The sequence below is a fragment of the Camelus ferus genome, chromosome 6 (assembly GCF_009834535.1).
Source record: "Camelus ferus isolate YT-003-E chromosome 6, BCGSAC_Cfer_1.0, whole genome shotgun sequence".
In the NCBI taxonomy this organism is placed as follows: domain Eukaryota; kingdom Metazoa; phylum Chordata; class Mammalia; order Artiodactyla; family Camelidae; genus Camelus; species Camelus ferus.
The window spans coordinates 43,927,101-43,944,395 of NC_045701.1; the positions used below are offsets into that span (position 1 = coordinate 43,927,101).

Below are 17,295 nucleotides of genomic sequence, written 5' to 3' on the forward strand. Positions count from 1 at the left end.
TAAATTTTAATGTAAGGTATGGCATTTTATGTGGAGTATAAGAAATGGTAAGGAGTGGCTGAATCTAATGATATGTTTGTTTCAGAAAGCTTTTTATTTGATGTAAACTTGTTATGTTACTCAGTTGAAGAATATTTGTGTCTGTTATTTTACATTACCCCTGTTTTGAAAGTTCTTTGAAAACCGGAGGCCTTCCTTCCTTCTTTCACTTCCTTCCCTTCTTTCCTCGTTCCATTCATCTGTCCCCCTCTCTCTTCTTTCCTCCCTTCCTTTTTCTCTCTCCCTTCTCAGGGACACGTTGCGTTGTATGATATTTATTAGTGATACACCTAGATACATAAATAAGTGCCTCTACACATAAGTATGATAAGATAATATGAGTTGCTTTTCTTTTTCTGGGTTTGAATTTTAGCTTTTACAAGAAGCTGAAGAATGGAGAGAACAAGTGAGTGAACTTAATAAACAGAAAGTAACACTCGAAGACTCCAAAGTACACATGGAACAAATTCTGTGTGATAAAGAAAATCAGATTAAGGTAAATTCCCCTGCTGGTTTGTGACTGAGTCAGCCAGAATTTTATGCTAATTCTTAAATTTGAAAATTTTTGTTTTTAGCAATTTTTATTTTGATAATTTATTTGGCCACATTTGAGGAGGTGTCCTTTTTGGCATATGTTCCAGTTTGTACCAGGGTTGTTATCCTTGCTGCCAAATGCTCCTTGAAGACTTACAGATTTGTAGCATATATACATATCTACATTCTGCATGTCCTTCCCCATCCCCCTTCCCCTCCCAACCCTGTATTTCAGCCTAGGTATTTAATGAAGCAAGACAAGAGATTGAGGGGAGAGGGATATAGGTCAGTGGTAGAGCACATGCTTAGCATGCGCAGGGTCCTGGGTTCAGTCCTCAGTACTTCCATTAAAAAAAAAAGAAGAGGTTGGAAGGAATTTTAGAAATTAGATTAATGAAATTATATGTATTGACTGACTATCTTTAATACCTAGACTAACTGGTATATGTACTTTCACAGAGATGAGTACTTTGTAAAACGTAAACCTAATTGAAATTTGACTCCACTAGGAATAAAATAATTGGTGTAACTGTTAGGATTTGTTGACTTTATCCTACTCCCTATCTCTCCCTCCTACCACTTTTTCCTGCCTACTCTTTGAAATCTTATGCAGTCAAGCTGCAGACAGATACTCAGATGTGAGTAATGAGTGATAAGAGGTAAAGCTAACATTCCGTAGTCTGCACAGAGAAGTAGACATTGTCATCTTGAAAGCTATACATTTATGCTATTTACGTTGCTACTAAGAATATTTTCAAGATTCCATCTTCAGGAGTTATATTCATAATTTGCATATTGTTTTATTTTTTTCCCTAAACTCACTCTGTTAGAGGACTTGTGACTCTTCCTAACAGAATAAGAACTCAAAGCTGTAGGCCATGATATTTGTGCCTGGAACTCTCAAGAGGGAGGAGATCGAAGGGTAGAAATTGTAGAGCAGGGTTTTTAGGTGGGTCCTTCCACAGAAATACTGGAATAGTCTATTTTATTCTCTATAGTGTTTGAAAATCTTCCTTTATTCAAGAAAATTCCAAAAGTTTGTTGGAAAACCTCTAATGTTCCAGTTCAGATTCTTTTTTATGACATTTTTTCCCTTATGTCAGTTAAGTGCCTCATCTAGTTGTTTACTTGAATAAGTTGAACCAGAAATCTGATCTTTTCATATGGCATTTATCTCAGTTGTGGGTATGTGTGACTTCATGTAAAATTTACTCTAATGTTGAGGGGAGAGTATAGCTCAGTAGCAATATAGCTCATGCTTAGCATGCATGAGGTCCTGGGTTCAGTCCTCAGTACCTCCATTAAAAATAAATAAATAGATAAATAAATAGGTAAACCTAATTATCCCTTCCCCCCACCCCACCAAATTTACTCTCATGTTAATACCACTTATCTGTGGCAAGTGAGAAATATTATATAAGAAAATGTTTTGTTACTTTATAGTCATGTGATACATTTAGCAAAAATGGGCCGTTATCAAGTATTTTATTTGCTTTAGGAATACCCAGTTTTGGTTTTTTAACTTGAAAAGTTTAATAGTCAGTAATTGTTTGTTTTCCAGAGTATTTACATAGCTTATGCCAGGTGGAGAATGAGAACTCATGTACTGTTATCTATGTGGACTGATTTTTGAACTACAGAAGTTGTAAAGCCATTAGAACAAGTCATTACCTTCTCTCTTTTTTTCCCCCTTTGCTAAATGTCAAGTCTCTGACTGAGCGCTTGCTAAAGATGAAAGACTGGGCTGCAGTACTTGGAGAAGACATAACTCATGATGATAACTTGGAATTGGAACTGAAGAGTGATTCAGAAAATGGTGCGCACTTAGGGATTACGTCGTGACTCACACTCTTGCTAAAAATGATGCCTGGCTCTTGTGCTTCCTTTTAGTTCCCCATGTGCACCACATTCTTTATACACTTGTGTGATATTCTGTCCCTCTCTCACTGTCCCTTTTAGTTAAGTTTCATCTGTAATACCACCTTTTCAGTTGAATCTTTCTCCAACCCCTCAGACAGACCTACAGCCTCCCTCCCTTTTATTGGCTGTACATATGTATCTTCATTACGGTGGTCTTCACACTGCATCATAATCATTTTCATGCCTGTTTTCCCCTGTACTGTAAGGTACTCAGGTGGATGGGTGAGTAGTTTAAAAATGAGTGTTATATAAGTGAATGCCTCAGGATACTTTTTTTTGCTTTGGTTAGATGGTTCAGATAATCACAGTACTTTAATCTTGGCCATCCCAAATTCTTACTGCCATTGCTGGTTGCAGTCTGGAAGCTCAGGCAAAGGTTAGACTCACTATAGCCACTTAGTGTATTTTCCAGCCAATTTCTTAAAAATGGAACATCTTGTTTTGACATAATTATGGACTCATAGAAGTTGTAAAAGCCGTAAAGAGAAGTCTTATGTATCTTTCATCCAGTTTCCCCCAGCTTTAGTTCTCGTGACTTCTGTGTGCTTTCTCTTTTCTCTCCCTCCATCCTCTGTATAATTAATAAATTTATTAGGGAGAAGGTGAGATTTTTAAAAGATTTCCTTTAATGATAGCATGAATGTGTTAGAAGAAAAGTACATTCCAAAGTAAATACATATAGTTCTGTTTATACTTTTTCACTTCTGCTTTATCTCATAAGAAATAATTTTTTCTTTTCTTAATGTTTTTTTTAATTCTTATTTTTTATTGACATGTAGTTTATTTACAATGTTAGTTTCAGGTGTACAACAAAGCAGTTCAGGTGTGTGTATATGTATACACACACACACACACACACACACATATATTTTTCAGATTCTCTTCCATTATAGCTCATTACAAGAAATTAAATGTAGTTCTCTGTGTGATATAGTAGGTCCTTGTTGTTTATCTGTTTTATACATAGTAATGAGTATCGGAAATAATTCTTTTTCTAAAGAGAAAACTCCTGCTTGTTGAATGTTATTTTAATTTGAAGTATAATTCCACTTATATTTTGTATGCTGAAGGATTCTAAGACTAATTGAGACTGTGGGCTGTATTTAAGTGAATACCAAATCCTTGCTATAACCCTGTTCTTAGAGTTAAGGGTAAAGAACCTTGTTAGATAATACTGTGGTACTTCCAGTGCTTTCTTTGTTTAGTTTCTGCTTCCTGAGGGCAGGTCCAAGACCGTTGTGCCTTATATTGAATTCTTTATTGTAGCAAGAAGAAGGATTATAAGGCTCTGGCTGAGTGAACTGATAAAATCATTTGAATGTATGTTGTGGCATCGCACTATTTTCTCAACTTATTATTGTTTCTGTTTTTCACTATAGATAATCAACCAAAAGGAGCTTTGAGGAAACTGATTCATGCTGCTAAGGTTTGTATTGCCACATAAAACATAAAGAATATAGAGAAAGAAATAGAACGTGGATTAAATCCATATGTCCTAGTAACCGTTTTAAAAGTCTATTTTATAGTTACCATGTAAGTGATCAGAATTTTTAGAAATGATCAGAATTTTCTTCATTTGCTTTTTTCTTTTTATAATAACTAGAAATTTATATTGTTAATTTTTAGAATTTCTTATAATAATTTTCAAAATGTGCACTCATTTGTTTGGGTAAAGAGTATATTTTAAATGTTTAGTGTATTTTCTCCCATACTTCCCTGTATGAGCATTCTTCATCCTCTGGTCTCAGTATTTTCTGATCGCCTATTGCCTCATACCGTGTTTCGAGAAGTGAATACTAGATTCATTTTCTTGTGTTTTGTCTCCTCTCTTTTTCATCCTAATAGTGGTATCCTATCTTTATTGATCTGTGTGATGGCTTGGTAATGTAGTTTGAAGGTTGCCTTAATCAGAACTTAGGTGCTGAAAGCAAATAGCTACTGTTTAAGCATCTGTCACTGATCCTCTCTGTTCTTCTTCTGAGAGTTACAACTATTGATGACTTTGCTAACTTTCCAGGACGGAAGCTGCATTGTTGGTGTATGTAGTCTAGCTGGTAATTTCATCAAAATGATAAAAGAGCTTCAAAAGTTTGGGATGGTATATTGAGTTTTTTTTTTTGTGTGTTATAATTGATTAATGTTACTATTTTTCCTTCTTCTTCTCCCTTCTTTGAAGTTAAATGCTTCTTTAAAAACTCTGGAAGGAGAAAGAAACCAAATTTATACTCAGTTATCAGAGGTGGATAAAGCAAAAGAAGAGCTTACAGGTAGGTAATCTACATACTTATGAAGTTTTTCTAAATAAATACATCTCTTTATAGAGAATGGTAGCATTAATTGAATCAATTGGGAGATACAATTAGATTTAAAAAAATTTCTACTTTTGTTGGTTATTTGTGGAAACTTAGTCCTGAGTTTTCATTATTGTTTGTAAAGTCATCATTTTCTCCATATTTATATAAAATTAAAATAATGGCATTATTTAAAAAAATGGTAAAACTATACTTTAAATTTCAGTGTCATAGGTGTGGTATGGTTTTAGATATTAAAATGTAGCAAGTTAAAACTCTTAATTAAACCTGTGTTAATTGTAAAATTGATTTTTAGTACTGCTATACTTTATAGATCCTTTTACAGTATAGTTTTCTTCTTTAATGTACATGAATAGCATATTAGCATCATATAAGAGTGAAGGAGCAATGTTAGACCTGTAGAACTGAAGTGTTTTTTCATTGAAAACATTTTTACTTATTTTGGTGGTAGTGGTTTTTTTTTTGAAGTAAACAAATTCTGTTAGTTATGTTTGAAATTTTTTTAACTTGATATAAGTAACATTCCATTTTTTAAAAATTTCACTGTAACTGTTAGCATAAAAAAATAATGGAAGGACATTCTTAAATATCAACAATGACTCTCTTTGAATATGGGATTATGAACAGATTTCTGTTTTCTCTTTACTTATCTCTATTCCCAAAAATTTCTACAATAAGTGAACTGTATAATAAAACATTTTTGGAAAGATTGAACCACCAGAGATACAGATAATTTAAAAAATTGTCATATCCCTATTCACATGATGTTGGTAATTGGATTATTTTTGGATTCTGAAAAACAGTTCTTTAAAACAGATTCTTTAAAAAGTTTTGCTGTATGTAAAACATAGTACCAAAAGCCAAAATTTTCAGGAGGAAAAGATACAGATATGCCTGTTTTTAAGGAGCTGTATTTGAGTACATTAACAGACTCGTAGTGAAAAATTGTGTACTAAGTGCTATAATAGCAAGGAATTTGCTCACCAGTTACCCCATCGCTTAATAGAGTTTCTTGGCAAATCTCTATTAGTTTCTAAAATTAGCATTTGGAGATTTTGTGTTTGTCTGTACCCTTCTTCCAAATCTAACTTTCTTTTTTTAATGTGTCAGGAAAGATACATTTCTGTAATTGATACTCCGTTTATAACAGGAAGGTTTTCTTCTAAACTGTTTCTCCTCTCATTTGGCCCTTTTTGGTAATCACTTACAGTGCTCTTTTAAGAGGATTTGAAACCAAATAGTTAAGGTAGAAGTACAAAGATATAATGAAGATTTAAGTGTGGTTTATTTATTTATTTTTTAAATAGAGATAATCCAATTAAACATTTTTAAAATTAAAGTGTAGTTGATTTACAGTGTTGTGTTAGTTTCTGGATACAGCATAGTGATTCAGTTATATATGTATATATTTTTCGTATTCTTTTTCATTATAAGTTATTACAAGTTGTTGAATATAGTTCCCTGTACTATACAGTAGGACCTTGTTGTTTATCTATTTTATATATAGTAGTTTGGAAGTGAGGGAGGGATAAATTAGGATTTGGGGATTAGCAGATACAAACTACTATATATAAAATAGATGATCCAATTTTAATAGAGACAATACTCAACATTATTGTCTGTTAAGTGACTTAACAGTGGCTTGTTAGGAATTAAGACTTAGCAATGGCAATGGCTAAAAGCCTAGGTCAACAGACTTAACAGATGTAGATTTAAAAATTTCTATTTTTAATAGACAGATGTGGACAATTTTCTGCACACTTATTTAATGTTAATGTATTTACCTAAACTATCATTTTGGTGTGTACATTTTTAATAGGTGTTTTAGAATAATTATATACTATTACATATAATTAATAATATTTTAATACTTGTTAGTATGATTTTGAAGCTGCCCTCTTTAGGCAGAGTGAATTTTGACTTGTATTAAGATATGTGGTAGTGATTCATACACATGTTGTAGGTGATGGCACCCCAGTCTTAAAGGAGTTAGGTTATGTTGGAAGAGAAATGAGGTTTTAAAAACAGTTGGTGCACAAACTATTATGTATGAAGTAAGCTACAAGTAAATATTATACAACACAGGGAGTATGGCCAATATTTTGTAATAACTATAGATGGCGTATAACCTTTAAAAATTGCAAATCACTGTACTGTACACCTGTAACTTACATTGTACATCAACTATACTTTGATAAAAAAATTAAAACAATATAGTTGATGCACTAATTATAAAATATAAACAGTTACTGTTTAGAATTGTTTATTTTAGTTTCTACAGATGATTCTTTTAGGTGGCTTAGCAGTTGAAGCAAACCTAAAATTGATATTTTTCTCTTCAGTCTTGATCTGGCTTAAGCTAGCAGGACTTTGGAACATTTGTTATCAGAAGATCTAAATTCCCAGCTTGATTTATAGCATAATATCAAAATTTTGGCTTAAAAGGGGCTGAATTTATGTATTAGCAGAGAAAGTTAAAAAAAAAAAACGATTAAAAAAAAGCATTGTTCATTTCTGTGAAAGTAGTTTCACAGAAAATATTGAACTAAATATTTGCCTATAAAACTCTCATCACTAAAACCTTGAGAATTTTATTGGCTTTTAGCTCCTAGACTGAAAAAATTAGATAGTAGAGTTAGAATATTGAAGATTTTGGAAGATCTTTAAGTGATAAAAAATTTTATAACAATTTATATAACTTTAATTAAAATGTTAAAAGGCATTTGGGTAAACAGTACCTTATAGATTTTCTGTTGTTGGAAAGAGTTTATTAATAATTTATTTTTATGAAATATTAATGTGCAACTTAGAATATTTACTTCTTTAATTGTGATTTTAAAACATTTTCTATAGAGTGTATTAAAAATCTCCAGACTGAGCAAGCATCTCTGCAGTCAGAAAATACACAGTTTGAAAGTGAGACTCAAAAGCTTCAGCAGAAACTTAAAGTAATGGCTGAACTGTATCAAGAAAATGAAATGACACTTCACAGGTAATAAAATTACATTGATAACTCCACTAAATGGCAAGTAAAATAGCTTAAAAATGTCACATGTTGAGTTTATGTTATTATTCAAAGTTCTCAATTTATTATTGGGTTACATTTCATCAATTCATTTTTAAGAAGGTTATTTCATCTTGAAACACTTTTTCTTCAAGGAAGAAAATATAAGTGATATTGGAATTTCCAAGCTAATTCACAAAATCCTCTTTAACTTCTACTAAATAGCCAGCACATGACTGCTGATTAAATGTCACAATATGGCTAGGTAGGTCAGGGAATCTAGGTGGACATTCTAGTAATTGAACTATCCATTAATTCCATCTCTGATTATGTAAAACCGATTCTCTCCCTTGTGTAAATTGCTCCTGCCCAGCTGCTCCTTGTCTCAGTAAATGCTAGTGTCATTTGCTGAACTGCTTAGAGCAGCTGCTTATGCCTCCTTGACTTCTTTTTTTTTTTTTTGACTTCTTTTATATCCAATATTCATTCTCTCATTAGATTCTGTCAGCTTTTCTATATCTTGAATCTGACCACTTTCCCCCACCTTTCATTCTAGTACTCTGATCCTAGCCGTCATGCATTAGTACCTGGTTTATTGCAATACCCTCATGAGTGGTCTCCCTCCTTCCATTCTTAGCTTCCTGTACTCGCTTTCAGTAGCATAGCCCTCTAAAATGTAAGTTAGGGGTATTGGCACTCTCTTCCTTGGAACCTCCAAATGCCTGTACATCACACTCAGAATTTAATCCAAAGTTTTTACCATGGCCTGTAAGACCCTACGAGATCTGGCCCTGGGCAGCCTCTTTAATTTTAGCTTGTTTTCTTTTTCCCTTATTATCTTCCAGCCACACTGGCCTTTTTGATGATCTTTAGCATGCTAAGACATCTGTACCTTAGAGTGCTTTGTACTTCATCCTGTTGCCTTGGAATGGTGTTCCGTATGTAAGGTTCAGTCCTTCACCTCATTTGAGTGTAGGTTCAAATGTTGTCTGAAAGAATCCTTCCCTGGTTCCTCCAACTGAAATAATACCTGCCCCTCCCTATCCTCTTGTCTTGCATCTTGCTTTATTTTTCCTTATTGCTGCTGTTGTCCTCTGGTGATTGATTATCTTTTTATAATTCCCTACATTTAATGTAAACTCCATGAGTGAGTTACCTCATTCTCTTCTCTTCTTTATTTCCAGTGCCTGAAACTGTGCACATGGTATTCAATAAATATTTGTTGGATATATGAATAAATATGTTTAGTGCTTTTATATATTATACTGAAAGATTGTGTGTGCGTGTGTATACTGATGCCTGAATGCATACTTACACAGAAGACCGTTGAGATACCTATCTGGAGACAGCAGATTTTCAGATACCACTATCACATTTTTCATCGTTAAATGAAACAAAATGTAACAGACTTGCAAGCCTCTTTAAAAACTTAACGGAAGTTACTACAGTTGATTCTCATTATCTGTAAATTCTGTATTTGCAAATTCACCTACTTGTGGAAATTCATCTGTAACCTCAAAAGCAGTACTTGCAAAGCTTTAGTAGTCATTTGCAGACTTGGACAGAACAGTGGAAGATCTGAATTGCCCAATGTGCATGTTCCCAGTTGAGGTCAAACAAGAACTCTGCCTTCTTGTTTCAGCTCTTACTCTTGTAAACAAGTGCCCTTTTTGCAGTAAATTTATTTAGTGCCACATTTTTGTGTTTTTGTGTGCTTTTTTTTTTTTAGTGATTTAGCCATTTTAAATGGCCCCCAAGTGTAGTACTGAAATGCTGTCTAGTGTTCCTAAGTGCAAAAAGGTAGTGGTGTGCTGTGCCTTATAGAGAAAATACATATGTCAGATAAACTTTGTTCAGACATGAGTTCTAATGTGGTTGGCCATGAGTTCATTTTTATGAATCAGCAATATATATTAAATGAGATTTCTTTAACCAGAAACACATAAAACAGGGTTATATGTTGATTGATAAAAATGCTATGATCCGAGCTCTTAGGAATCTAATGGTGTATTTCCTTTAGGAGCAGTAGTTCAGTGTTTGCTAATTTAAGACTTGTGGTGACTTTATAGACTATAACCAGTGGGAATAATGAGATTCTGTTGTATGCATTTGGAAACTGGTAGAGAATATTGAAACTCCATTGATGTCAGGTGCTGGGTGGTAGGTTACACTCTTTCACTACCAAGCTGTATACTTCAATCATGCTTTGGATTCAATTCAGAGTTTAAAAACTTGCTATTCATGATGGAATTCTGGGCCTTTTGCAACTGCTCTGGGCATAAAAGAGAAATAAATCAGACTAAATGGAAGAACTACAGAGTAACCTAATAGTTTCTGTCAGTAAACCTAGGAATGGGCCCTTCTTTTTAGGTTAGGATGAAAGATATTGTGAGTAAACTTCGGACAGAAAAAGGGTTATCTGAGGTGAAAGGAATACTTTTGAGTGTATCTTTTTTTTTTTTAAACTGATGTATTGTCAGTTTACAATGTTATGTCAATTTCTGGTGTACAACATAATGTGCAGTCATATATTTGCATACATATATTATTTTTCATATTCTTTTTCACTATAGGTGGTAGACAAGATACTACATTTAGTTCCCTGTGCCTGTGCTATACAGTATAAACTTGTTGTTTATCTATTTTATATATAGTAGTTAGTATCTAGAAATCTCAAACTCCCAATTTATCCCTTCCCACCTCACTCCCCCGCCCCCTGTAACCATAAGTTTGTTTTTTATGACTGACTGTTTCTGTTTTGTAAATAAGTTCATCTCTTTTTTTAGATTCCATGCATAAGTGATATCATATAGTATTTTTTTTCTCTTTCTGGCTTCTCTTAGAATAACGATCTTTAGGTTCATCCATGTTGTAGCAAATGGCATTATTTCATTCTTTTTTATGGCTGGGTAGTATTCCATTGTATAAATATACCACAACTTCTTTATCCAGTCATCTGTCAGTGGACATTTAGGTTCTTTCAATGTCTTGGCTATTGTAAGTAGTGCTGCTGTGAACATTGGGGTGCATATATCTTTTCAAATTAGAGTTCCCTCTGGATACATGCCCAGGAATGGATCTTGAGTGTATCTTTTGAACAACAACAACAAATGTTTAATTATAGAATTTTAATGAGTAATGTTTAGAATTTGAAAGAAAAAAGGTATTCTCTGTGGATATTCAAAGCAAGGATGGGAAGCTGAGTAGAATCCTAGCTGCATGTGTGTTGTTCATTAGTTTGAAATGTGGTGAATTCCCAATTTCCATCATTAATGAGCCCACCCACATTCAAGAGGAGGGTTCATAGACTTTACTTCTCAGTGGGAGGGGTGACAAAGGGATTCTGGCCATTTAAAATCTATATAGTTTATAGGAACACACCTGTCTTCCGTCTCCAAGCCCACTACACTTTTATGGTTTTCCTAAGGAGATGGTTTTTATTTTCTTATAACACCTATGAAACAGTTGATCTGAGGAGTGCCTCCTAAGCAATAGGTAATGTAGTGTGTAGACTAGAAAACAGTTACCGTTGTACTGTAGAATTTCTTTAATGGTTTGTCATGTTTTTCCCCAAAGTCATGAAAAAGGTGAGGCACCCGCCGTTAGGACTCCAAATGCGTTTTCTGGTGGTGTTCAAGTATTTCTTTAGGGACCAGTGTTATTAATGATACCACGTGAAACAACATGGGTGATGTAGTATAATGGAATCACTATTTACTAGCTCTATGCCTCAGTCCAGTTATTTAGTTTCTCTGTGCTGCATTTTTCTTTTTGTAAACAGTACCCTTTGTGTAGAGCTGTTGTGTTAAATAAGATATTGTACGTAAAGGTGTAAGAAAAGCTTTACTCGAGGGCTCATTAAATTAGCCATTATTGCTAAAAGAACTAGCAATAGTAAGTTGGACTACTACTGTGAAATTTTATTTACTTTGGGTTCATTATGTGTAAATTTGTGTGTGTGTGTGTGTGTGTGTGTGTGTGTTTGTGTGAGAACTGGCCTGGAAGTCCAATCACTATTTTAACAACTTAACCAATTTAAAAGTTATTGAAACACAGTTCATTAATGACTTCTTGTTTAATAAATGCAATACTTCTTTATACTGGAAGGCTTGGTAAATAATATACAGTTATAATAGTTTTTATTAATATTTACCTATGATAATCTTATTTCTGTGATGAATTCTTATAGAAAGCTCTTGAAAACTTCTATATTAGTAGTACTGTTTTAAACAAGATGCTTTACAGTGTGAGTTTATAGTATTAAATTCCACACTCAGAATCTTTACACAGGTACATTTTTTTTCTTGCATGTGATGTTTTCATTGGTATTATGCATATTGCTTTATGGGAGCAGTAAAGTTAATCACCAGTTGTCATATAATTAAAAATATATAATTGATCATTTTATGACATACAGTAAAAGACATAAAACACTTTGTGTTTTAAGGAAATTGACAGTAGAGGAAAATTACCGGTTAGAGAAAGAGGAGAAACTTTCCAAAGCAGATGAAAAGATAATCCATGCAGCTGAAGAGCTGGAGACCTATAGGTATTGAATATATTTTTCCCTTCTTTTTGATGTTTAAAGCAACCAGACAAAGCCTGTATTTTTGTTTCATTATTTTTTGTTCAGATATCTTGCTGTTACACACTTATACAGGAAATATAAAAAGGAAGAAATGTTTTTCTTTCAGTGTATGATTTTAAATCTCTCACATTAGTTGGATTTGAATATGGGTGTCCTATTTTCTGTTAATGTTAAGAACTTTATTAATGCAATTAGTTTTAAAGTCTTTCCTCTTTGGTTCACATGGGGGAAGAATGTGTATGATGTTAATCAATTTGAGAAGTATGCCACGAAAGGGAGAGTAAGCCTCACTTAAAGTTATGAAGGAGTATTTAAAGACCATAAGCCTAGTTTTTATGTTAGCTTAGTCCTCAGTGAGCAAAGGTAAAATTATAGAAATAGTAAAAACCTTGAGAAAATAAGAGGCAAGATTCAGCAGTATTCCAAATAATTGTGATGCTTCATTTTACATTAGGACTAGTAAGCTTGAGTTTTATCCAAAAGAAGGAATGGTCTTGTTAGTCTTATAAAAATAATAAGTAACATTTTATTTCTCACAAATCATTAATTTCCTAACATTCTTTTAAGGTTATAGACATCTGAATAAATCTCCCAATATCATCCTTCTTAAGAATAAAAATGAACCAGTATGCCATCTAAATCTTCTCATGGTCTTTGGTTTAGGTAAACCCAAGTAGTAGTACTCCTAAAGCTTAATTAATGTCGAAATTATCTCAGGCAGAAATAAACTTTAGAAACGCATAAAGGTGGTTAACACGTGAAATTCTGTAGTTATATGAAACAATGCACTCTAGGTATTTTAATTAATATTTTCAGTAGAGGTAGTGTTCTATCATTTCTTAGTATATGTTAATAGCAGAATGATTATTTGTTCTTTATAGAAAACGAGCCAAAGATCTAGAAGAAGAATTGGAGAGAACCATTCGTTCTTATCAAGGACAGGTATGTGTGTGTGTGTGTGTGTGTGTGTGTGTGTGTGTGTGTGTGTAAGTAACCTAAAACAGTTGTGATTTGTTTGAATTAGTATCTCTCTGTTTTGATGCAGGAGTATACTTATTTGACGAATTGTATACCTCTTGAGGTTTTGCATGGAGCTGTGGAACATTTCTAGGGAGGCAAAGATTCTGTGATAAGAGACCTTGTTTAAAGTGGCCATGTGTCCTGCTGCTGCTTTGGGAATGTGTGTTGTGTAAATAAACAGATATATATCAGCACCGGGGTCTTTTCCACTTCAGTCTCCTTGTTGTCTCTTAATTGGCACTTCCTGTTGTAGTTGATTATTGGATAAAATAGACATGTACTAGACAAAAATTTTAGTTGTCTTTATTTTTCCAGTTTTGGTTTTAAAAGCAGAATAGAGTAGATCATGTGTATGTGAAAATTTGCTTTAAAATGTTACTTATTTTTTTAGGGACGCTTGAGTTATTTTTGAGTTTATGAGTTGTATACTGAATCACAGCGGTAGATGTGCATTTTTTTAATGAAGAAAAATAGTTATCAGTAGTATTTTAATGACTTTGTTTTTCAGATTATTTCTTATGAGAAAAAAGCACATGATAATTGGGTAAGTACTAAATTATCTTAGGCTCTTTTGCCAAATTGTTCTTTTTCCTAATTGAAATGAGCAATGTAAAAGGTCTACTTTTACACTGAGAATAGAGGTAGTATTTACAGAAATCAGTTTCTTTTAATTTTGCCAGTAGTGAAATTATGTTCCTTATGAACTAAATACTTCGTATGACACAGTTATTCACAAAATCTGATTTTTCCTTCTCTGCTTTCAGCACATAGCTTCTTTTCAGGGAGCTTCTACTTTCTTTGGGGAGGTTAATATAATGTTCATGGACTTGTTTCAGGCACTGGATTGCCACTAATTGTGGACAAATAACTTAAAGTTCCTTAGGTCTGTTTACCTCTCTGTAAAACAGTGGGGCTGGACTAAGTGATAATCTAAAGCCCTTCTAGTTCTAAAAGTTGTACCATTCAGGTATCTGATTCTCACTGTTGAATTACTTGTTACACATTAAGAAAAAGACCATCGTAAGAAATGACATGTCAGAGCCTCAGAGGAACTGTATGAGGAAATAATAAGCATGTAGGTTTTGACTAATTGTCCGAATGATCCCTCTAACGTGAAGAACTGTAGAAATAGCTGGCCCTCGGAAGAATTGTCCCTCAGAGTCTTCAAGGGGAAGCAGTTTGCACAGTGGGTGAATGTGGGGTCTGGCATCAGCCTGTCTTGGTTGATATCCTGGCTGTATCACCTGCCACCAGTTCTCTTACCTATAAGATAAAAGATATCATTAGTATCTATTTCATAGTTATTGTGATGATTAAAAAGGATATTTCTGTTAGCCAGGTACCCGACATATAGTAAGCACTCCGTAAATGTCAAATTATCACTGTTATACTGAAGCTTGGAAGGTATTTTTTAGGCATGGATATTTCTTGGAGTAGAGATTCCAGCTTTGAGTGAGAAATTAGATACATCGAATATCAAGGTCCCTCCCAATTCTAAGATTTTGTACGCTTCTATATTGAGGTTTCAGTGAAGATTTGTTACTGAATTAAGCTGGGCTTGGAGATGAGTTTAGTCTTCTTTGGTACTCTTCACCACTTTCTAAATACTAGATGCAGACTATTTTTAAAGATTGAGAGGAATTGATGTTTATTAGTATCTGTTATGTTCTAGGCACTGTACTTATAAACATTTTATATATATTGCTCATTCAATCCACACAGTAACTCTGTAAAATAGGTATTATAAATTAGGTCTTACAGACGAGGAAACACCCTGAGGTCACATGATTAGCGATGTAGAGTGGAGATTGAAATACTGACCTTTTAGTTTCTAAGTCTTGTGCTTTTTCTTTTCAATATATTGAATTTCTTGTTTAGTAAAGAATGACATTGACTTTAAATTAAAACATGCAGAAAAATATGCCCTTCTTGTCTCAAAAATCAAAAGATTTTTTCAGATTTATAAAAATAATACATACTCATTGAACAAAAGTTTATACCGTGTAGAAGGGTACAGAGAAGAAATCAGCAGCATCACTTTAATTTGTTCTGCACTTTTTGGACTGTTTAGACATAAAGCACATATATATGTTTAAAAAATGAAATCACATATTAGTTTTATAACCTTCTTTCTTACTGTATCATAGATATTTTCTGTGAATGTTTTATAATTTATATAAACCTTTTCCATTTTATAAACTTTGTTTCCACCTCTTTACTGTTATAATTTTATAATTTCAGATATTACATTCTCTATTGAGCATTTCTTTGCTCTATCCTGTTAGATTTAATTTTTTCTTCCTTTAAACTCTCATAGTACTATGTTTTTTTGTGTCCTATGGCAAGTACTGTGGTCATTTATATTTGTCCTTACCACAGATTTAAGCCTCTTAATAGAGGGACTGGTTCTTTTTCCTTCACACCTGTACCTCATAGAATGCTATTTTGATACTGTAAGTATTCAGTATCTGAATACAGTGATTCAGAATACAGTATGGTCATTCACTGAATTATAGTTTTGTTAATCTTTAGGTGTAAACTTTTCAAGTTTGAATCACTGCCATCAGTTTACTTTTATATTTTTTTGTTGTAGGTGTATTTTTAACAAATACTATTCTATAATCATAGTAGAAGTTACTTTTGACTTTATGCATTTTTTGTGCCATATACTTGAGTAAATATGTTACACTATAGGCGGCATGTAGAAATAATTTCGGTGCTGCATTATACAAAATTAAATGAATTAGTATTTTGTTAACTAAAATTGTTGGTGTAGTATTCTTTTTTGTTAGTACAAAATTAGGTGATTACATACTGGAAAAAGATGATTCATGGAATCGCTTTGATAGTGCTAAAATGTGGTTAAGCTATATTTTAGATGAATATTTGCCCAGTTAAAGTTAATTTTATTTGTGCAGTTCACAATTTTAAGTGAACGCATTTGATAGTATAGTGCTTTTTAATTGTAAAAAGTTATAGACTGAGTTAATTACCTATGTTTTTGTGATTTTACATTTGCTCTAGTGCGTTGCATAACTTCGGCAGGCCTGATGTGCCGCATACTGCCGCTTCTAATCTGTAGAGTCCACAGAGTAACTGGGAAACATGCAGTATTCTGGACAAGTTTAACCTTTGCCCACAACTGTTTGGGAGTATTGCATGTTCTTGGTCTAAGTGTAAGCTTTGTTTTCTATAACATATATACTCTGATTTTTATTAAATATAAAAGTGTCACTAAACAAATGTAAAAGACTGTAGAAATATATCTGTATAGTGTTGTGCACTTAATAAACATGCAGCATGCTGTGATTATATTCAGCCATTTAAAAATAAAGGCCTGTATCAGCTTGCTGTGAAGCTATTTGAGACCTTTAGTTTCACAGAACGATAGTGATTTCTTTCCAGAGGTGGTGCCATAGCCAGTGCTGCTGTGCATAATGATCCCTGGTCTCCATTCCAAAGCTGGGATCCTCTTACATTGTCATGGTGTTGGATATTTACTGCACCAAAAGCATTTATTGGCAGGTACATGATTAAACTCCAGCCTTAGGCTCATGTCTTCTGGTTATATGAAACTCATTCCCTTTTAAAAGAATTCTCTGAATTAAAACATTTTTACGTTGAGTTTATTAAAATGGATGCTTACTTACTCAAGTGATTGTGATATTTGTTTGCCATTATTGAGATACTTAGGTGTGCTCATCTTTCATTTTAAATGTTCATAAATTTATTTTAAAAACGTATTATTTTCCTTAAGTTGGCAGCTCGGACTGCTGAAAGAAACCTCAATGATTTAAGGAAAGAAAATGCTCACAACAGACAAAAGTAAGTATCTTAGTGGAAACACTTTAACAACTTCAGTTATGACTTTTATTCTT

The 17,295-nt window shown here is 33.2% G+C and overlaps 1 protein-coding gene across 13 annotated transcripts in view; it reads left to right on the forward strand.

The window, feature by feature from the left end:
• MIA2 (MIA SH3 domain ER export factor 2) overlaps nt 1–17,295 on the forward strand; it is an 81,488-nt gene that overhangs the window by 45,695 nt on the left and 18,498 nt on the right. For all 13 annotated transcript variants that reach the window (XR_004320644.1, XM_032481934.1, XM_032481933.1 and 10 more), the window contains 9 exons: nt 413–535; nt 2,281–2,389; nt 3,873–3,919; nt 4,670–4,760; nt 7,659–7,797; nt 12,257–12,358; nt 13,279–13,339; nt 13,926–13,961; nt 17,175–17,242. Coding sequence is in view for 12 of the 13 variants with exons in the window: in XM_032481934.1 (XP_032337825.1) it covers nt 413–535; nt 2,281–2,389; nt 3,873–3,919; nt 4,670–4,760; nt 7,659–7,797; nt 12,257–12,358; nt 13,279–13,339; nt 13,926–13,961; nt 17,175–17,242 (776 nt within the window). In the remaining variant the exon portion in view is untranslated. The remainder of the gene's footprint in view (nt 1–412; nt 536–2,280; nt 2,390–3,872; nt 3,920–4,669; nt 4,761–7,658; nt 7,798–12,256; nt 12,359–13,278; nt 13,340–13,925; nt 13,962–17,174; nt 17,243–17,295) is intronic.